General features: G+C 43.9%; 1 protein-coding gene across 2 annotated transcripts in view; it reads right to left on the reverse strand.

Annotated features, from left to right (window-relative positions):
- Positions 1-15672, reverse strand: part of FGF13 (fibroblast growth factor 13) — a 592158-nt gene extending 576486 nt beyond the window's left edge. For both annotated transcript variants that reach the window (XM_009235319.3, XM_054544113.1), the window contains exon 1: positions 15589-15672. In XM_009235319.3, coding sequence (XP_009233594.2) covers positions 15589-15637 — 49 coding nt within the window. In that variant the 5' untranslated portion in view covers positions 15638-15672. The remainder of the gene's footprint in view (positions 1-15588) is intronic.
- Between the last annotated feature and the right edge of the window lie 7940 nt (positions 15673-23612).

A 23612-nucleotide genomic window follows, 5' to 3' on the forward strand; every position in this document is an offset into this window, starting at 1 on the left:
CCTGATATAAAAACAGCACTCACAGCACTAGCTGCACAACTCAAAGCCACACACAGCTCTTCAGAGGTGGCAGGGAGGAGACAGCATTCACAGTGGAAATTCAGAGGGACTTACTCAAATCGAAACTAAAGTCAAGGCCTGGATATTTCCTCTATTTGATGCCAAGTATTCAACAAATGTTTCTCCCACTCCCCAAAAAGAGTTAAAAACAAAAAACCTGATTGCTTCATATTTAAAACTAATTTGTGCTCCTAAACATGAGCTATGTTTCAAATATAAAAGAAGCAGATAAAAACAAATAAAAATGTTGAATTATTCCAAGACTAACTGTGAAGTTAAATTTTTCCAAATGACAGAGTGAGTCAAATTTCTCTTCAAACATTTATTGCATTTGCCTTATGAGCCAGGCTTTGTCCTAAGTACTATTCAGAAATTAATAACTTGGTCCCTGCACTCAACAAGTTTACAGTATAGTGGGAGACACATACAAACGGGAATGGAAATAAATGGTAAAGGGCAAAAATGCAAGGATGAAGGATCATAGAGGCTATCACAGAGGAAGTTCATTGTTTCCACACACACACACAAAATCACTATAAAAAAGTAACATAATAGACCCAAGAGGACCTTAAAAAGTCCTATTTACTCTACTCATGGTTCTCAAACTTGCAAGTCATTTGGATTCATGCCTCAATTCTCCAGTACCCTAAAAATTTGCATTCTTCCTTTATTTTATTCACCATGTTATTTTAATAATCTTAGACTAAAGATTGAGAAAATAAATTGAGTATTTTAAAACAATTTATCCCATCAATTAAAAAAAGATCTATACCCAAGTTCATAACAGCATTATTCACAAGAGTCAGAAGATGAAAGCAACCCAAGTGTCCCTCCGTGCATGAATGGATAAGCCAAATGTGGTCTATATATACAATGTAATATTATTCAGCCTGAAAAAGGAAAGAAATTCCCACACACACTACAACATGGATGAGCCTCAAGGGTCATCTTTTCCTTATAAATCACCCAATCTCAGGTGTCTCTTTATAGCAATGCTAAATGAAATAAGTCAGTCACAAAATGACAAATAGCTATAGTTCCACTTATATAAGGTAGCTAAAGTAGTCAAACCCATAGAAACAAAGTAGAATGGTGGTTGCAAGGGACTGGGGTAACGGGGAAATGGGGAATTGTTTAATGTGTACACGGTTTCACTTTTGTGAGATAAAAACGTTCTGAAGACTGGTTGCACAACCAGTCTTCAGATTATATACTTCAGTTAAATACTTAACACTACTGATCTATACACATAAAAATAGTTAAGATGGTAAATTTTATGTTATGTGTATTTTACCACAATTAAAAGTAAAAATAAAATTTTCAAGAGGGATCATGTTATAATGCTACATGGTGTATTGTCCTGAAGCTCTACTCCAAGAAAACATGATTGGGGTACACAAAGGCCCCAAATGTGAGAAAATGCAATACTTCAGTTCTTTTAGTCATGAATAAATACATTGTGATGAGAGGGATTAACATATTTTTAAAACCTGTTCTTGCCTTTGTGGGGAAAACAATACAAGCAAACTTATTTAGGTCACAGCAGTTACTGTAAACATCCTAAGAAAAGCTTATTAATAACAGCCACCCACAAAGGACCTGGTTTCAACCAAAGAATGCCATGGCGTCAGTGAAAGGAAGGCTGGGGAAGAATTGTCCTGCATTTTAGAAATAAGAATGTTAGCATCTTTCTGTAGTTCAACTTGGATTTAGAAATCACAAATATGGCCAATTATTTTAGACAAGGAGATTGAACTAGGTAGTGTCTGAAGGACCTTCTGGCTCTAAACCATAATAATTGGTTGCTCGTTTGATAAAAGAAAAAAAAAAAAAAAACAGAAAAATACCCTAAACATTTATGTCAATCCTTGACTCTGCTACCAGTAGAGTAACAGAGGCCACCTGCCTGAATCTGTTACTGTGTCAATGTGGAAATGTACTGGGCTAGGCCCCTGCCACTAACTTGTTCTATGACCTTGGGCAAGTCATTGCCTCTCTGCGGGCCTAATTCTTCTACTCTGTAGTGGGAAGGTTAGACCAAACGATGATGAAGGTCCCTTCCAGCCATTATAGCCTATGATTAAGGATCTGTGGAGCATGGTGATTAAGGCTGCAGAACAAGGTGAATATACTTAATACCATAGAACTGGATACCATAGAATTGGCCATAAAATGGTCAGTTTTATGTTGTATATTTTGCCACAGTAAATATATTTAAAATAATTAAAATAAAAAAGATAATAATCTGAGAAGCAAGACAGCCACTCTGAGCAACAGTTTCTAATTAGAATAGCAGGAAACAAATGCCTCAATAAGAGGCCTCTAGGCTTGGTTTTTATTTCTTTCTTTTTAATCAAGTAGTCCTTCATGCCCAAAGAAACATGCAAGTACACTAAAGATGATGCTATTAAAAGAAAGACTTTTCATAAAACAATAACTCTTTCAATATTGTAACTACCTCCACATTTGGCATTTGAGTTAGATTTGTATATATAGTTTTTATACATTGAGTCTCCCCTATATACAATATGGTCAAGAGGGATGCACTCTGGACCAAATCTCACTCTCAGCAGAGCAACTACTCTCATTTCTTCCAGCCATGTAAAACAAGCAACTCAACTCTGGCTCAAAGGCAGGGAAATAAGTTTATTATCTTCTGCCAGGATTTTCAGATCCTGGGGAGATGCCTCTGCACTAAAAATCAATACAAGATTTTTCAAGGTATTCAGTTTTGTCACTTGTTCGCAGACAATGGCCTCAGAAAAGAAGATGAACTGCCTTACTTCCTTTTCCTCCCTTTTTCTGCATGCTGCCCTTTAAAGACATGCTCTTTGTGCCATAAATTCAAAGGTTGCTTTTATGTCCAGTGGGGTGGAGGGAGGAAGCTCGGTGTGTTTTAAACAGTGAAATCTGTCAAAGTCCCAAAGGCTCTTGTGATACAAATCAGGTCATCCTACACAGCCTGAACCCCCAATTCCACAGAGGAAATAAAAACCATTTATAACTCAAAGTAACTAGCAGTAATAGGTCAATGCACTTGATTGGTCATGAACCAATTACAGAGACACTGCTTGGTGCCTCAAGGATGAGAAGGGGTGGGGGTGCACCTAGGCCCAGCCCAACACTCACACTCCTGCTTCCACCTCCCATCACCACCTGCTGCCAGATACAGGCAGAAAAACTATGTCCAAGGAAAAGGGGAATTACCTTGTCCACCCTGTGTCATCCTGCTCTAGACTGGCAGAGAAATGTCTTGGAAGTCCCACTCCCACCCCCTTATCCCACCAGTTTAAGATCCACTGAGGTTCAAGCTATCATAAGGGTCAAAATATTTGGACACTGACCTCTGCTATTCTAACAGCTGTGCTAGGATTGCCATCTCTGAATGGCATGCCAGAAGCTCCCTCCCAGCCCCGCCCTCTCTGTGAGAGCCAAGGCTTTGAAATTCTCCTGCTTCCCTACATTCTCCTAAAGGGAGACCATCAAGGGAAACAATTGAGGCAAGACTGGCAATAAGATAGAAAAAAGCAAAAAAAGAGAGAAAGAAGGCTTCCAAGTAGAACATTTCTATGTGGAAGATGAATAGGGCCGAGAAGGTCTTTAAGGTTGCTTAATTCAACCCATGAGGACACTGTGAACTCAAAACATACAGTTGACAACAATGCTGGTCCTAGACTTCAGGGCTCCACCTCACGTACCATTTTTGGAGTGGTTGACTCCTTTGAGAATCTGCTCAAAGCAATGGAGCCTGCTCACCAGAAAAATTGACATTGATACATAATTTCTAAGGGAGTCCTGTGATTGTCTCTAGGACAATGTTTCCCCAACTAGCCTGATGATAAGAATCACCAGGACACCTGCTTACAAGTCAGATTACCAGCTCTTTTCCTAAAATTCTAATTCAGTAGGTCAGCGGGAGGGTTTTTGTTTTGTTTTGTTTAGAAAAAACAAATAAACAAACCCTACAGGTGATTCTTTAGGCAAGCTTGAGAAACACTGCCCAGAGGCAGTAGGTCCCTAAACCAACTGTGCATTAGAACCACTTGAGGAGCTTAATAAAAAATGTGGCTTTCTAAGGCTCATGCCCAGATATACTGAATCAAATTCTCATGGTCGGAGGTATATGTGGTTAGAGGTGATGCTGATGCCCAAGCTGGTCCAGGAACCACAGCTTCAGTGGTTCCTGAACCACAAATAAGCAACCCATGTATGACTCCATCCAGCTTGACTCATTAGTAATTTGGCTTGGCCAGAGCCTGATGGCTATGATGGGCACCAGATCACTCACTGCTTGACATACCACCAACATGGAACAGAGTGCTTCATGCACTGAAAGTCTGTTTCCCTAAGGAAACTTGCAAAATATGCTTGTATTATCCATGAAGGCTGGGATAGTTATCTGTTCTGCTCACTGCTGTATTCTCAGTGTCTAAGAAAGCAGATGGCACATAGAAGGTTCAATACATATTTATCGAGTAAATTAACAGATGAATTAATTTACACATGCATTAAAATAACTGAAATCACTTAAGTTGGGGTATGACTGTCCAATGCATGTGTGAATCTGTAGATTTATTTCTATCACCAAGAAACCCTCTATCAAGAGTCCTCTAACTTGAAAAACCAATATGAAAATCACTACTATTTCAGTAATATTATCAGTATCATCATTGACCAAATTCTACGTAGATAGCCCATTATGAAGTAGCAATTGTATCCTAAATTAAATTAGCAAAATTAAATCCAGCAGGATTATTGCTGTCAGTCTAAGGGCTTTTGGTATAGAGTTTCAAAGGTAAAGGAGCATTTACAGAAACCTAGGATGGATGATAAGCATTGTCATTATGTAACACATTTAGTGAGCACTTGCTTTGTGAAAAGGATCCTTGAAGACATTCCAGTCTATTCAGAGAGATAAGACATAAGCAGATGAGAAGTTAACCATGAGATACACCCAAAGTAGCCAATGGAGATTGCCAGATGGGTGACATAGAAGCCCTGTACAGGAAGTAAGCAGTCAGTGCCTGCTGGGAGGGAGGAAGAAAGGCTTCATGGAGGATGGAGATTTAGCTTGGACTTGAAGCATCATATAATATAAAAATAATAAGTAGTTCACATTAGATCAAGGAATGAGGGAGCAGAAAACTCAGTTTGAAGACAATCAATAAGTAATATTTCATTAATATTATTTTTATTATTATATCATTAATATAATTATGTATTTCCACTATAGATAAAAACAGAAAATATGACTAAACACTATAAATTTCTATAAGCCAACCACCCAGAGATTCCTTTTGGTGTATATTCTTTCAAGATTTACTCTTAGCATATTTGTTGTGTATCTATTTACATATGTGCATAGTTGTCTATGTGTATTTAATTTAGTATTTACAGATTTATACACATATATACATAGTCCCATATGGGCACATATTCATATATGTACTTTTACAAAATACTAATCATGCTTGTGGTGTCCAGTGAGAAGGATCTCAAGGAGATGCAGGAAAAATGTTCACACCCCAGGCACAAATCACCATCTCTCCTTGGTTATCCCTAAGTCCACACCTAGTATACACACTGAAAATGATGGTGCAAATTATTTAACGACATAAAATAACATTCTAACACGCTGAGGGAAAAAAAGGAAGTTATTGTGTATGTGCCTGATCCCACATACACACTTAAAGATAATCAGCCATGTCTATGTATTAAAATATGCAGAGAAAAAGGACTAGAAGCAAAGCCTCAAAAAGTTAACTTGGTAGTGGAACCTTGGGTGATATTTTCTTCTCTACGCTTTTATGATGTTCCAAATTGTCTCCGGTAAACATGCATTATTTTGTAATCTGAAAAAAATCAATGTAATAAAACATAAGCAATATAAAAACACACACATAAATTCAAATCTGCCTGTGAGCGTCCTGCTCAAGATGCATCTTCGGTTTTTGAGCAGCTAAAGTCAAATTAGCATTAACAAGAAGACAGAAAAAGCAAAGCTCTTCTTGTGTTGGTCAAGCCCTGACTTCAAGGCTCTTGGCCTTCTATGCCTGCCTTTGAGGTGTCTAGCGGGTGGGTCAGGTGTACGGAAAGCAAGAAAGCCTTGATAGGTGTCGCTGAGGGAGGAGGGCGCGCCTCCCTGAGCCCCGCCCAGCCACCACCAGCGCTGCTCTGACCGCCACCATCTTAACGCTGCTTCCCCACAGGCTGCAACGTGCCCGCGGTCTAGACTGCGAGGCCGCGGGCTGCTCCGGAGCGCGCAGTATCTTCCCCCGGACTGTGGCCACCCGCACCGCCAGCCACGGAGCCCTGGCCCGGGCCCGCGGTTCCCTTTGCGACGCCTCCCCGTGAGTCGACTGGGCAGTGGGTACCGAGGACAAACAAACAGAAACCCCCACTGCCCACCGCCGCTGCCGCCGCCAGGAAGGCGCTTTGTCATGCCCGGAGCCGGCGCCGGGCAGCTCTTTGCCAAGTTTCACCTTCGGTGACACAACTTTTCCGTGTTTCTTTTTTAGGCAGCTGCCACATCACGAGGCTAATGAGCACACTAAGGTTTGTAATAAACCTGCCTGCCAGATACACAGGAACTGAGGGAGGCTGGTTGACCAGACCTTTCAGCGCGATCGTCGGGTTCCCAGCTAGCCGAAAAACAAATGTTCCCTGGAATGAGAGCATCTAGGAGCACCTTGTCCTGTTTCCAAGAGAATGGCTCACATTGTTCCCAGAGCTCCGAAAATCACTCACAAATTCAAGAGCTCTTGGAAGGCTTAATGTTCAATAGACCCCCCAAGGGGAGAGGCAAGCACCCACACAGAGAATCAAAGGCAAAATAAGCAGGTCAATTCTCAATACTTTCAAAGTCACCATTGAAAGAAGATTCTGAAAATATCTATGGGCATATTCAAGAACTGCACTCAGCCTGTCTTCTTTAGGTTGTTTACTTCTACTTTTAAGAGCTAGATAAATATTTTAAGAACCCTAGCTATTTACTAACCCTCAACTCCAGAACAGTAACAAATGCTACCTACATTATTTGGAGCAAGTTTTGAGAACTGGGTTTCCTGTTTGTTATTAAATTTACCTATAGCCATGCAATAGACTCATCACTGTGAATTATTACCATTGAGCAACAGTTCTACAATACAGATAAACACTACATGATTCCCAACTTCGAGAACTATAATTAATATGCTTGTTCAAGGCGTTGTGTCTCTGTTAACAAGATATATTTTTGGAAATATTATCTAACTGAAGGCAGCATAAATAGTATACAAAATAAAGCTTGCACTTTTTTATTTTTCCATTTAAAATGAGTTATGTAAGTAGTGAAAAACCTCTTCTGTGGAGCTACACTTTGTTGTGGGGGGTGGATTTCTTTCATCACGATTAATATAGCTATCAAAGGAAAAAATCCAGAAATGAAAATCAATGAGCTCAGCACACCCTGCGGAGCCCCATTCATTTAATAAAAACCACTGACATTTGTTAACAAGAAAAGGAGGGAGGGAAAGAAGGAGAGTCGGAGGAAGAACGGGATAGGGTTGAGAGACAAAGAGAAGGGAAATGAGACATATGATTCTGATGGGAGACAGACTGAAAGCATATACCATGTAATGAAAACTAAAATAAACAAGTGGAGTTTTTACTCAACAGTGAATTAAGAGGATGTATAATCTTGAAGACACAGGTGAAACAAGGTCCCAGATGCAGTTGCAAAAGAAAGTACCATTGTTTTTAAACCAATATGAAAGCCAAAGTCACCTGGCCAATGAAAGCCACAGTCACGGGGCCAATGTCCTGTAGCAGTGGTTCAAGAGGATGGCCAAGTGAAGTGAGATGTACATCGGAAAGTGAAAAGTCAGAATGTCCCAGGCCAGAGAAGAAGGAAAGGGCATCCCGGCACAGCACCTGATAGAGAAAAGTCACTCAAAAAATGTTCAGATGTTTGTTTAACTGAACAAAGACCACAGCCCTGGAGCAACCATGCATTTAGTATAGGCACACTCCTCCTAATTATGTCCAATTTGGTGAATGAAAGTAATTTTGTCTTTGCGCAAACCTGCATTAGAAAGACTCAGCTGTGCTGCCTAGGAAGGGAGTATGATATAGTGGTTAGTGGTTAGGAGGTAGATTTGGAGTCAATCAAATCTGGTCAAATCCTCACTTCACCATCTTGTTAGCTGAGTGACCTAAGGATGGCCTCGGTCTCAGTTTCTTCATCTGTCACACTGGAAGAATAGTGTGGACATTCATTCTCCATACATTGAATGTCCATATATTGTTATGAAGATTTCATGAGATATTTCATGTCAACTCCCCGGCCTATAGTCAGTGCTCAGAAAATACTATTATTTTTAGGACACCAGTCAAAATTATTTCTCCCACGTATCTAGGTGTTAGAAAGTCAACCACTAACTATTGAATTCTTTGAGTGAAAGCTCTACCCCAGGCAATCTTTAGATAGAATGTAAATATCCCTAGGTATTTATCAGATTAAGCCACCAGGAGGCTCTGAAAAAGTCTTTCTCTATCACAGTGCCTTCTGATATGACAACAAAACAGGAAGTGAGCAGGGCATAGGACCAATGAGTTTTCAGAGGTGCATGGCATATGCATTCATCGTTTATTGATTACTACAAGGCCAAGCACTGTGTTAGTAATTTGCAAACCACTAGCGGTGTGACTTCATATAAGCTACATGATCTCCATGAACTTCAATTTTCTCATCTCTAAAGCCTGTATGTACTAAGAGCTACTGTACTTCATTTGGCTGTCAGGATTAAATTAGATATATGTAAAAATAATGTTTCCCTAGTAAATAGTAACTGCTCAATAATTTAGAGGCTACTATTATAAAGACAGCCATGTACATTATTGCTATTTGCTATTAAAGGATGAATAAAACATACCTCTGCTTAAAGAATTTCCCTATCTTTCCTAGGTCATTCAACAACTACTCCTAGAAGACTAACCATGTCCAAGATTCTATTGAATGCCCCAGTGTGGGGCAGGGTGGGAGTCTTCCAAGAAACCAGAGGACAAGACAAGAAGGGTTATCAACAGGGGATGAAGAGTGTTGGATGGGGAGGTGGCTAGGTATGTCAGAAACCAAAGAGTGCATACAGGAAAAACTAATAGATGACGGCAGAAATAAAAATAGGAGGTCAGGAGCGGTGGCTCACGCCTGTAATCCCAGCACTTTGGGAGGCCGAGGCGGGTGGATCGTTTGAGGTCAGGAGTTCAAGACCAGCTTGGCCAACATGGTGAAACCCCATCTCTACTAAAAACATAAAAAAATTGGCCGGGCAGTGGTGGCACGCGCCTGTAATCCCAGCTACTAGGAAGGCTGGGGCAGGAGAATCACTTGAACCCGGGAGGCGGAGGTTGCACTGAGTGGAGATCGTGCCACTGCACTCCAGTCTGGGTGACAGATTGAGACCCTATCTCAAAAAAAAAACAAAAACAAAAACAAAAAAGAATAAAATAAGAGTTGACTTTATGTGAGGGGAATGACTAGAAAAGGGCATGAGAGAACTTTCTGGGGTGACAAGAATGTTCTGTATCTTGACTTTGGTGTTGATTTTACGGATGTAAATATTTATCAAAAATCATTGAGATGCACACTTAAGATCTGTACATGTTACTACAGGTAAATTTCAATTACAAAAAAAGGAAATTGAGTTTTACTGTTTTTCTTTTCTAATTTGGCCTTTGACTAGGCCTGCCTTTCACCAGAAGATTCTTTTCTTTCTTCCCAGCCCTACTTACAGGAACCACAAAAAAAAGGACAGACATGTACAACTAGGGATTCCTTTAGGCCAAAGAGTGATTGTCCAGACCAAATCTGCAGGCAGGCCAAGCAAGCAACTTAGCTCTGAACAGCCCTATTGTACTCCCTAGAATGTCAACTACAACCCTACACCAGCAGAAGCCTTTGCCTGTGGGGAAGGTCATTAGCCAGTGACACTAGTACTATTTCCATTTGAAAATCAATGCTAAAAGTAATTTCAAAGGGCAAAGGCAAGAATAGCCATGAGAACTGCTTTACAGTAATCACAATAAACAGTCATTGTAATTTAGACTTAATATTTACTACAACTCAGATCCCTTAATATAATAGTCCTTCATATGTCCATTGTGCCCTAAGAATCAATAATTTATTTCTTTTCTAATAACCCCCCCCCCCATTTTCAGAATTAATACTCTGGAAAACACTGCTTTAAAGGAAAAAAATGGCCATCCAATTCAAGGAGAAATCGGATCTGAGGCCTGGAGGGGTGGTCATAATGACTACTAAATATTATTTCACTTCTTTAGGAAATTAATGCATTTACCTGGAAACCCACACTCTTAGGAAATGTTTCATCAATATATGACATTCAAAAAAGTGATAAAATGCCATGTTAAAAAATGTCAGAAATAAGATTCAACTAAGTTTGTACAGCTGGTATATTACAAAGAGATAACCTACGTTTCAAGTTGATGAAAACTAACTAAGATGACCCACATTACACAGGACAATGAGCCTGAAATCCACTCTTCAGCCTGTGCTGATATATCATGGTGATGATGTGTCTTCTTGATAGGGAAACATAAATCAGTGACTGCAGAAAATGAGTTATGCAGACATTTGTGTTCTGTACTAATTGCTAAACTACATTATGTGCCTAGTCTTCACATTTCAAAGATAATGTTAAGCTGAGCAAGGTAATAGACATGTAGGATCCCCTTCATCCACTCTACTTTAATGCACATGGTTTTCCCCCCTCCTTCAATTGCTTAATCTTGACAATTATTGTCCATTCTTTTCAAATTTCTCAACTCCAAAAATATAAGTCATACTGAAGCAGACACTAGAAAGCCTTTTTATTGGATATATTTGAAGAACTGCAACACATTCTGGTTGTTCTATGTTGATTGTAATTCCCAGAATAAGAAGTTGATTTGGACATAAAACAGCACAGCTGCAAAGAGACCTGGAACGCTGTTTCATATCCTTACTCGCCGCCTTACAAATCAGCCCTCTGGCTTATCCAATTCTGATTCAAATTCTCTCCCTGATTCCAATTCTCTCCCCAGTCCTGACCCTGTCCTCGAAGCCACCCATAAAATCTCCCTGCTGTGGGCATCGACCTCAACTCCTTCCTTCACCCCACAGCTCACCCTCTGCTTCTTACCCAGGCCCCAATTCAACATCCATTCCCACTCCAACCTCACCCACATCTCCAGACCTAGGACACATACTAACCCCTTTAAATTATTTGAACTGTGCTGAAAAGAGGCTTAGAAGAAGCAGTACTAAGCTAGAGAAAAGATACAGTACCCCTAACCCATGCCCCAACTTGGTCCCCCTTCTAGCTTTAGCCTTTGTCAATAAAGAAGCTACATGCTGCTACAAATAATTATGAAGAGGATTTGGATATAATGTGTGCTCATTTTCTCCACCTATCCCCAAGAACAGACCAATATTTCTGATTAGAGATCTCCCTGGTCACACCTCCTTAGCAAGGCTGTGATCACCTCCTTCGGCACAGAAGAGACCGTGTGGCTTATGACACTGTATGTAAAACCATGGGACCATGATGTCAGAGTGAAAAAAACAAGTCCCTACATGAGTAATAGACAGATGATCATTGTTACTTTTTAATAAGAGGTCACCAACCTCATAATTTCTTGTCGGTAAAATATCTCTAAACATCTGCTTTTGCCTGGCCCAAGTCTGAGAAAGACACTTGATGAAACCTATTATAGTAAACCACAACGATCAAGATGATCTTTTGGAAGGCATTCAGGACTCAAGCCTAGATATGCTGGCTGCATGACCACAATGCCCTGTCCTTCTTAAACAGGATAGGGTAGAAAGACAAATTGGAAAGGGTCAGGAAGTGAACAAAACACGAACTGTGGTGTAAATGCATGGGGCCACTACAATCCATTGCAACAGCAGCTGTACAAGTGGCTGGCTTCTTGGGCTATGCATGGAATTGTCCTCCATTGTCCAGCAGCCAGCATGAGCCCAGCCTGACAACAGTGCTGTCTCACCAAGAGAACCCACAGCCCACAGAGCCTTGAAACTTGCCTGGATATGGTGGCTGTTAAGCTAAGCACAAAGGAAAGGGTTGTTGGAAAGAACACACCCAACTCCAAACATGTAGCCACAAACCTAAAGACAGTTTTGAAAGCGAGAATTAGCTAGCATTTTTACTTAATCCAAAAAAGATTTGGTTTTATCTATAGCAGCCTACAAGATTTCCGATGCCACAGGAAAACTGTTGCAACAAACCAGAAACAGCCTTAACTGAGTGCTTTTCCAACAGAAGACTGCTGAAAAGATCTTATGTGACAAGGTAGACAAGAGTGAGTCAAAGCTAAGAGAATATCTGCTTGAACAAACAAATATTATACTTTCTTCTTCCCTGAAATGGAAACAGATCCTCCGGTCCAAGAGCCGCGTGACTCAAACTATATACACATCTGCCAATTTTAAAGTTTATACAAAGCATAAATAAATACACAAAAGGCAACTGGCTGCACAAGAGGCCTTTTTAATAGTTTCAAACAGAATCAAGGTCCCCGCCCCCTTTCCAAAGAGAACAGCCTATCTTGTCTGGCTACGTTTTTGAAAAGGTTATGAAAAAGATCAGTGTCCATCACTGGTCTTAACCTCAGTGAGTTGAAGAAAATGTCATTTAAAAAGACAATCAGCAATTTATGTACTCTTAAGGCCATATTTCACTCAGCAGCACAAAATAATTTACTGGAAACCTACTACCTGTGCTTTAAAAGCTCTGGAAACACTGTACTCTATAATAATTGATGTAGTTATGATACACTGTGGGTATGAGCCCTAACTGATGGGGGTGGGAGGCTGAATTTAAATGAGCAGTAGACTCTGAAAACAGATTACGAAATTCATTCAAACTGTTACTAAATTATTTGATTTCATCCAATCATCTGTCACACCACTGTTCAAAATTAAATGTGTGTATATTCAAGGTATCTATGAAATGCTTGATCCTATATCTCGCTATGTTACAAAGAATATGCCAATTAGTTTTTCAGCTTAAAAAATTAAAGATGACCTATATATAGGAAATTTGTAAGTAAGGAAAACTCTTCAGAAATATGGTTAACATATATAAACTCTATTGATTAAAAGATAAGTAGACCTTGTACCTTTCATCTCTAATATAAAAAGTAGTCTTTAAAATTTAGTCACATAAGACTTTTCATATACTTGAAAGAAGAAAATACTAATGGCTACTACACACTTACTATTTTGAAAATGCTCTAAATTCAACAACGAACAGAAAGGCTGAAATGGCAATCCTGCTCTTAGCAGCCAAAAGCTTCCCATCTTCTCAGGGAAGTAAACTCCCTTCTTAAAAGTTGCCTTGTAAAATTAATTTATTCTAATTACAGCCATAATTTCAAGTGCTAATTACACAATTCCTACAGAGGTATGTGGTTTCAAATGTGGTGAGTCAACACAAGAAAATGTTATGACACATGCCTAGTACAAATTTGTATTATTGAATTACAGAAACCTGTCCTGTTTCCAGATGCGTTAATCCATTCTGGACAACTGCAAATTATATTCCTAAAACAGAAACTCATTTTCTGTGAATGAATTTGGTTTCAGGGTCTCCCAACGGTAGCCTGAAATAAATCTGAAGTAACCACCTGATGGAAATCAGGAACCAAAGTTCCAGAAACAAACGAGAAATACTCCCAGATTCAACAGGGGAATGACGTGCCTAGATCAATCTGGTGCTACATTCTTTAATTACATTTACTTCTCTGGGCTCTCAGTGGAAAACAAAACGATTTAATGACGCTGAAGTCATTTTCCTTTATCATATAAATGCCTGTTTGAGATTCAACAATTAGGAGAGCTCTGGAAACCTACAGCTGTCGTTCTACTTTCCAAAGTTACTCTTTCACTTGGGATTGAATGCTAGCCTTGAGCCAGACCGGGGGCAACAATGACCCGTATGACAACTGATCTAACCCCTCCATAAACTTCCGGAACCTGGAAACTTCAGTCACCCTTTCGCCTAGTTGGGGAAGAAACGGATCCACTTAGAAACAAGGATAAAGGCCTTGAGCTGAAGACTTTGACAACTTTCCGCGGGGGAGGGTTGGTGCTGCCCTAGAATCTCCCGGGAAAGAAAGCTCTGAGAGATGGGGAGAGGCGAGAAGGAGGACAGGAGAACAAGGAATAGAGAAAGGAGTGGGAGTGAAGGGGGCCTGAGGGCTCAGGGAGGAATTGGGGCCCCCATGAACAAAAGCTGGGACTCCCCGTGCTGCAACCTGACTTCTGCAGTGGGGACTCAGCGTGGGTCGCTGCGGTCCAGTGTGCTTGGGGCCCTCAGGGCTAGTCCAGCCCACCCCAGCGTCTGCTCCGTGGCCATTCCGGACACTTGCACCTAAGGCACCTGCTGTTCCCCACTGCTCTTCCACATTCCCTCTCTGTGCCTCTCCGAATCCCGGTCTCCAAGGCCGCTGTCTCCAGTTTACATTCTGGAGCTAATTCCGGTCCTGAGAAAGGCAACCGCTAGAACCAGCGCGGGGGCGGGGGGGGGGGGGCGTCCCTTTCCTTTGCCTTAGTTCTCCCCAGCCTGAGCACCGCTTTGCTGCGCCTCCCCAACCCGCCGATGGGAGGCCCTGGGCAGAGGCGCGCACTCCAGAGGGACCAGTGGTCGGGTGCCCCGGGCGCGGTGGCTGAACCCCAGCAAACAGAGGAAGAGGACTGCCCCCTCCCGCGGAGGCCCACTCACGCTGGGCACTAGTGGCAAGGGGACAACAGCCTTTGTTCTCCTGGGGCTTGGCGAGGCTGTGCTGCCAAAGCGCAGCGCGGGCGGCGCCAGGGCACCAGGATTGCTCACTTTTGCACGCGGCGTGTCGAAGGGTGCAAACTCCTGCCTTCCCCGAGGGTTGGGGTGGATAAGGAGTTTGGGATTAGGAGGTGTATGGGGTGGGGGGGAAGGAGGTGGGGGAAAGAAGGGGGGAGGGGTTCTGCGTCTCGACCAGGCTCTTTGTTTGCATTGGGGGCGGGGAGAGGGGGCTGAAGGTGGGTTCAAGCTTGGGTTCTGAGAGCAGGGCAGATTCCTGAGTATGTCACCATGTTGCACGCGCGCAGCACACATATGCACACTCGCGCACACGCACACACATGCACTTATACAGACAGGCGGCCGGCTGTCAGCAGACAGCGCGGTCCCCGGCGCTCCGGGCTGCAGCAGCTTCGTCGCCCGCAGCGCCACCACGGTGCGTCCAGAGGGGGAGTGGAGAAGGCTGGAGGCACTCGAGGGTCGACAATTCCGCGAGGAAGGAGGGAAAGTGGTGCAAACCTAGATCCACCGCCTAGCGACCTCTGCCCCCCGTTTTCTCCCGGGATCGCAGAGGTCATGGGCAGCTTAGGCTCCGGGAAGAAGGCAAGGAGCCGCCGGAGGGCGGCGCGCACGCGAGGGGGCGAGGGAAACGAAGGAAAGGAAAGCAGGCGGACTCGGCGGGCGGGCTTACCCTTAGAAGCATCTTTCTCCTCTTTGGGCTTGGTCACCTTTCCACTCATAGATCCCAGCTTGCTTGACAAGGTTCGCTCAGAAGACGGAAGTCCTCGCCGAGCGGGCTGGACTTGGGAGAGTGCTTAGGGCGGCAAGTCTCGACCACGAGCTCCCCTCGGTGTGGTTCGGGGCGGAATCCGCTTTTCCCCACCGCTGCCGCCGCCGCCGCCGCCGCTGCTGCCTACGAGAGAGTGGGGAGGAAAGGAAAGGGGTGAAGGAGGAGCCGTCGTCGCCGCCGCCGCGATCCCGAGCGGCCGGCCGCGGGAGGAGCCGCTCGCCGCGCTCAAGAAGTGAAGAGACAAAGCGGCGCGGCGCTTCCTCCGCGCCCCGCGCCCTCAGCTTCTGCCCGCCTGCTGAGAGCCACGCTCACAACCCCCAGGGCGGCCGAGAGGAGCGGCCGGGACTCCCCGGCTTCACTGCCGGCCTCCCTGGGCTCCGCGCGGGCCGCTCGCTGGGAGTTGCCTGGGTGGGCTGCCCGCGCACTGGCAGGCTGCTTTCCCCCGCCTCTCCCAATCCGCTGCGGGCCGCCAACTCGATCAAAATAAAACCCCGAGGAAGGCTTTAAAAAAAATCAAAACAAAGATAAAAATATTCACTTAAAAATAACAAGCCTCCCTGAAAGGGAAATGTTTGAACATGTGATGAGCAACGTGTGAGCCTGTTACACCGCAGAGTCGCGCAGCTTCTCGCCCGCGGGGAATCGGGAGCAGAGGGTCGCCTCTTTTCTTTCTTTCTATTTAATCCATTTCCAGGTTCCTATTATTTTGCCAAAAAGGGGGCCGGAGTTGCTCGCCGGCGGAGGAGTGGGAGACGATGGCCCTTACCTGCTCTCTTTCTCTCTCTCCCTACACCCACACCCCCTCGGAGCTCGCCCGCTCCCTCGCTCGCGCTCTCCTTCCAAAGAACTCTCCGGTCCTAGAGAGCCACGAATCAACACCGCGGCGCATTCTATATAAACGGCAAGGTGTGGGCACGCGGAGGGTGGGGGCTGGCGAAGGCGGGGCCTCACAAAGCCGCCTGCCCGCTGTAGTAAAAGGAGAGCTCGGCAGGGGCGCGCCGACGTCAGCCGCCGGTTGGCAAAACCCCGGCGAGCCCCGCGTAGTGCGGGCGAGCGTGTCTGCAGGGCGTCCCCTGGCCCCTCCGGGGCAGGGAGGGCCCGCGGGTGCCGCTGTAGCGGGCTCCCACCGTTGGCCAAGGAGATGGAAGCCGGGCTCTCCCCCCACCCCGGCCCCTGTAACTCCTCTACTCCTAGCGCCTGCTTTCCCAGGCCCGTGCTGGTCGCCACCTACACTTTGGGGACTCCCCTGTTGGCAACTGCTCGCACCGAGCAGTGGAATCTCAGTCCGGGAGTCGACGACTTTTCGCTTCTGGCTAGCTGTTCAAGTTGAGACAGTCCGGCTCTCAGGGGGGAGAGAAGGGCTCTCTGGGATCTGGGTGTCAGTAGGTCAGAGAGTGAAACTGACCGCGGCGGCTGCCACCTCCCACCCCCACCCCCACCCCCACACGCAGGCCCCTCCTCCTAGGGCTGGTAGCTCTTGTTGGTAAACTGGAAGCAAAGAGTGCCCACCGCCCAGGATGGCCAATCCCAGGCAAACGGGTGAGGTGGGACTGGGGGCGAGTGCTGAAGAGGAATAAGTAGGATTGAAACGTTGCCTGAGAAATACTTGTGACAAAACCCAGAGAAGGTCCCTGAAGATTAGAACTAGAAGGAAAACTGCTCAAGAATTGTTCTACAGAGGGCAGATGGGGAAGGAAAGAGAGAGAGAGGGAAAGAGAGAGAGAGAAAGAGGAAAGAAAGAAAGAGAAAGAAAGAAAGAAAGAAGGAAAGAAAGAAAGAAAGAAAGAAAGAGGAAGGAAGAAAGAAGGAGGGAGGGAGGGAGAAAGAAAGAAAAGAAAAGAAAAAGAAAAGAAAGGGAGAGAAAAGGAAGGAAGGGAGGGAGGGAAGGGAAGGGAAGAAAATGAACGAACTAGGGAAGGAGGGTGAGATAGTAGTCAGGAAATAGCCCCTGGGGCGTCCTGGAAAACCTTTTCTGCGATGGCCTTTTTTTGTGCATGCGAGTCCCTGGTAGCCTCGTGCTCTGTTGAGGGACTGGGGTGGTGACTAGCAGGACATGGTCCTCAGAACCGTCCATTAATCAGACCTTAGGCTTCAGCCTGGCCATGAAGGCGCGGTAGCGACTCCCATGCAGAAAATTCGTTTTCCCTCATCCTTCTCAGCCCCACCCCCTTCTTAATTCGGTTTTGTTAATGGCATTAAACCAGGCGAAGAAATCATATAGATGGATTAGTCTTACTGAATCCCAGGCGGTAACTCAATTACAAGAGCCTGCTGTGGCTTTCAAGACCAGGAGTGTGGGCTGCCCCTGCTCCCAGTCCAGGTCTAAAGGTCGGCAACCCTCTAAACTCAATTTGCAGCCTCCATCCTCAGTCTGAGAGGAACTCCAGGCCCATTTTTCTTATAAATAATATCTAATAATCTGGGGCTTGATGACACAATGTGATTATCCAACCCAAAGTTAGACCATTAATTAATATCAGTTGTCTGGGAAGGAAAACATTTCTCTTCAAATGATCGAATTCAAAAGGGTTGGAGGTTTAGATGGGTTTAGAGGAAAGGTCGAGGGGAAGGGGAGTCCTACCCCAAATCTCAGCATTATGCAGTATACCCATGTGATGAACCTGCACATGTACCTCCTGAATCTAAAATAAAAGTCAAAATTTTTAAAATAATAATAATTTACACCCAATAACAGTAAACATCAATTTAGCACCTAACCTGTGCCAAGCAGCATGCTAAATGCTTTTACATCATCTTATTCCATTTTCACAACAACTCTAAGGACGTGTTTGTTTTGTTGTTATTTTCATTTCACAAATGAGGAAAATGAAGCTCAGAGAGGTAAAGTAACTTGCCAGGAGGTCACACAGCTGGTACATGGTGCAGCATGGATCACAAAGATGGGCGGCAGGCTAGGATACCAGGTGGGTCTGTCTCTAAAACCAGTGTTCATCTGTTATACCACGTGGTCTCTCAAAACTCCTATCAGCCTCTTAAAAAGAGGTGGGAGGCACATTTTCACTGGTCCTGTCTGCCAATTCTAAACTCCTAGGTCTTTTAAAACTTTCCTAGCTCAGCACATTCAATCAAAAGTATACACACACATACTCCTCCATTGTGTACATACCATTTAATTTGTCCACATCCCCCCATTAAGCAACAATACCTTATTTTGGGAAAACGATCAGTTTCTGTCTTGGAAGATATTAAGCATGGCATTGATGTGGACACTGGGTGTCTCAGCTTTCCTGCCACGTTAAGATTTCCAGGAAAGTTCTCTCCACAGATAAGACCCCTCTCTAAGCCCTATCAACAATGACACCTCTAGCAAGGGTAACTTCCACCTGGAAGCTAGATATCATTCTGTTCCTTAAAGGAGACTAATCTTCAATATATGACTAAACCTAGGTTAGTTAATATGATCAAGGTGAGTTGAGATGTCTGCTTTGGAAAATTAGTGGAGTCTATCTGTCCATGAACACAAACAGGTAAAATACAGTGTTTTTCTTCACTGTAAACCACCTTGGAAAAGAAATATCAGAAGATAAAGGAAATATGCACTTCATGCAAGAATAGTATGGTGGTTTGTGTCCACATAGAGACAAATCAATGACATCATAAGGACATTCATGTCAGAGACCAAGGATTACGAATAGTCAAGTGCAGGGACAAACATTCTTATCTAAACCAAGCTTCTGAAGATTCTGCTAAAGAGGTCACTGGCAGCTTGTTCTGTGAAAGGAATGGGGGACTTTCTCTCTTCAAAGCCCCATGACAAATTTAACATGAAAAAAGTGTTGTTGCAATTGACTCGGAAAAAGGCATGCTCCAATGTCCAGCCCCCAAGCTACTTGGTAATGCAGGATGGTCAGCTGGAAGATCTGACATCTGTGTGAGGATGGTCCGTAGGTCTTTTCCTGCCACCAAAGGGATTCAGTCTTGAAGCATCTCAAGGAAGACCTGGCTTAGCTTATAGTACTTCCCCTTTCCCACCCAGCCTTTCCCACCCAGATCCATCTCCCTCATCCCACTGTAGTGGAAGTACGTTCAGTTTTCAGTGTAGCAATTTGCACTTAACTGGTCACTTCACCTCTCTGTGCCTTGTCACTTTGGTAAAATGTGTCCCATCCTGTCTCTGCTGCTCTTACGAGAGAAATTCCATTGACCCGGTAGAGCATGGGGTGCAGAGTTATTCTGTGTAGTAGAGTGAATTAGTCCTGGAATTAAAGCAATATTCTAAAACAAAATGTTGCATGGCCACGCCTCTAAAGAGGGCTGGGCTGCTTTCTGGAATAAAGGACAGAGGTTTTACTACTTGGTAGTGAAGTGGAAAAGGTCCTAAGAGGCTCACCCTCTTGGCCCTATTATCTCAGTGTCAGTTTCCTGCTAGTCTACAAATGCCTCAAGACACCAGACTCTGGATTCCAGGTTTGCTCATCCTATAGCAGCTCTGAGCAATGTTTCTGGGCAAGAGGCCACATGGTTCCCTTGTCTGTGCTAAAGGGTAAAGTTGGAGTGAGCAGGAGGGCAGAGGACACATACACTTAGGGCTTTTTTTTCTGGCAGTTTTGGGCTACCTGGGTGTAGAGACATTGTCATCAGGCACCACCAAGTTAGATGTTTTAGTGACAAGACTGCTTCTCACTGGATGAAACATGTTTTTCATTTGTGAAAACATTTCACAGCAGAAAGCTGGTTCAAAAGGAGGCAGCCTGGCAAAAGCTACACTTCCAGCCAGAGTGCTTGAGATAAAGAAAAGCCCACTGGGCCAAGATCTGGGAGTTGGAAGCCACTTTAATTTTTACACTTAAGTCTCAACAATTTGAACGTTCAGATCCAAATGCCAGAGCTCTGAAAGGCATTCATTTCTGATTTAAACCCTGCAGTGTTTATCTGTATCATGATTTAAGGTTCATTTCTATCGGAATCTCCAATGAGTTGGTGGATTTCTACAACAAAAGAGCTGGAAAACATAATCTCCAGCTCCCCAACTCTTGGCCACCGTAGCAGTTTTAAAATGTGGCCATTGAAAGGTGGCCACTCTGTCCTCCCTTCTTGATACTGACTGAGTTTGTAACTGCCTCAGCCCATAGAATATGGTAGAAGTGTTACTCTGTTACTTTTGGGCTAGCTGAGAAGAGGCCATGTAGCTTCTGCCTGGCCCTCTTTGGAATGTTTGCTCGGGGAAAAGCCAGCTACCATGTATGAAGTTTGTCCACACTGAGGCTGCCACACTAGAGAGTTCACATTTAGGTTCACCAGTCAACCATGCTAGCTGAGCTCCCAGACGACAGTCAACATTGCTGGCCGGCAAAGGGAGAGATCTGTCTTGGATGTCAAGTCCAATCATACCACGAGATAACTGCAGCCCCAGCTGACATGTGACTGCAACTTTATGAGAGATCCCTCAGTGGAGAACTACTCAGTGGAGTCCTCCTCACATTCCTAACCTATAAAATTGTGAACAAAATTAAATGTTTTTAATTTCTAATTTGTTTTTAGCTACTAAATTTTAGGGTAATATGCTATGCAGCAATAGTTACTGGAGTCGTGACCAACAAGTTCTCCTAATCCTGTATATATTTATATGCCACTCCACCTTGCAGAGCTAATGTCTATTCCCCTCATCCTTGAATCCAGGCTGTCCTTGTGACTTGTAATGTGGCTAAAGTGATCCTATGCCAGTTTCAGTCCTCACCTTTAAGAAACTTGGCAGATGCAGTTCCCTCAAGGGGAAGCCAGACACCATGTAAGAACTCAGACACCCTGAGACTCAAGTTGTAAGGAAGCCCGAGCTGGTCATATGAAGAGTCCATGTGAAAGAGAACTGAAAAACCCAGCTGATGGCAAGAACCGAAGCTCCAGACGTATCGCACCAATTAAGCCATCTCAGTCAGCTCCTAGCCATTCAAGCTGTGAGCCTCCAGATTTCACGGGACACCAAAAAGCCATTCCTGCTGCACCCTGTCCCCATTTCCAACACAGACTTGTGAGCAAATTGGTGGTTGTTTTAGGCCACTCAGTTTGGGAGTGCTTTGTTACACAGCAATAGATAACCGAAATGAGAAGTCCAGAAAGATTTTCAGATCAAGTCTTCTCTGTTCCCTATGTTTGTCTGTTACAAACCAGAATGGATTTTAAAGTGAGAGAAAGTTACAAGACAAAGCGATGTCAATGATGTATCCAAAAACAGCTTAACACTAAGACCTTTCCAATCTACACCAAGCAGGTGTGTGATTTTCTGCCTCCTGTAAAATTGACATTTGGGCCATTATAATGTGATGTTGGGATGCCTGTCAGGAATGAACATCTTTAAATGTTTGTCACTTTCTTCTCCAGTGAAGAAGGAAACAATGAGCTACAGCTTTTTCAAAGATTCTGTCTCATTCCCAGCCAATATCACCGGGCAGCATTGGATCTTCACCCAGAATCCCTATCATTCCACAGCATTCAGAATCACCTGTGTCAAAGAGGAATGGGTAATCAAAGTTGGCCTTTTCCTCATAGCATGCTCCCAACATTCACTACATCTGAAACTGAGGACCTTGCCATTGTCTCTCCCAGGAAGTAACACACAAAAGACTTTGGCTTGGGTCAGTTTCCAGAAGATTTTCAGGTCTTGTTCTTGCCTTCATTCTAGCAGTCATACTGACAATGGTAAAATAAAACAGTTCGGGAAAGAAAATTTTATTTCACAAAAAAATTATTGGATATAGTAGTAAGTTGTTAGCCCTTCATATTTGCCTATATCTTGAATTCTGTCAACAAGATTGTAAATTCGTAGAAGAAAAGGATTGTGTGAAACTCCCCCAAGATTAACTTGTCCCATGCCCAACCTGTGGTATAATGTAGTGCCTGGCACATAAGAGGCACAATAAATATCCTCATCATTATAATGTTATTTGTTTAATATACTAGTATGTACTACATATTTATCCAGAATATGGCACTTTATACTGAAAGCAACCCTCTGAGTTAATGGTTATTATTATCTCCATTTTCCAGATGAGGAAACAAGCTCAGAGAGGTGGAGCAACATATCCAAGATTATACAGCTAGTAAGAGGTGCACCCAGGCAGGATTGAGATGCAAGTAGGCCCTTCTGCTTCCAAAGTTCCTGCTCTTTCCACAATGTGACACTGAATATTTTGTTAATATTATGAAATAAAAAATACCTCTAAAATTTCTCTGAAGATAAAGTCAAACATTAGAGAAAGAGAAGAGATCTCAGGGCTTACTGGGCTTTCCTTTGTTTTCTGTCAATGCCTGACCCTTGCCCCTCCCCACATCCCGCTACCCCCCACCCCCACAGTGTGATAGACATAAAGGAGTGCTGCCCAGATTCTCCTCCCAAGAAAGGCTTGCTGCCCAGCTATGGGGAATGCAGTCGCTAGGCAGCCTCCAGCTGTCAGCTCCCTCACGGTTTGTCTCTGCTGCGGAACTGCTTCACTTGAGGTCATTCCCTTCCTAGGTTAGCCCACATTCCATGAATGAGCAAAGCCTGGCCATTTTAGATCAACACAGGCACTCTGACAGACAATACTCACTCCAGAGCTCCCTGCCAGGTAGGCTAAGGCTTCGTTAGTCCTGCTTCACAGTTCAACTTCTCCCTCTGCCCAACCCAGCCTCCTCCCACTTCCTTTCACAGTTGTTGATCCCTAATGAAAACATCTTCCGCCACAAACTCCATCTGCTTTCAGACATTCCCATCTGTGACACCTTCTCTCTCTGTTTCTCTCCAACCCTGTCTTATTGCCCACGATTTTGGTAAAGAAAGATTCTGGGAATCTTCCTCTTCTTCTGATAGTTTAAATGATCTTCACTGCATTGCCAGTCGTTTTGCTTCTGATCCTTTGTCTTCTTGGGTAGCTTCTTGGAGCCTTCTTTGGAGTGCCAGGGGTTGGGACATGTGAAGAGCCCTTCTA

This window comes from Pongo abelii, chromosome X (genome assembly GCF_028885655.2).
Source record: "Pongo abelii isolate AG06213 chromosome X, NHGRI_mPonAbe1-v2.0_pri, whole genome shotgun sequence".
Classification (NCBI taxonomy): Eukaryota; Metazoa; Chordata; class Mammalia; order Primates; family Hominidae; genus Pongo; species Pongo abelii.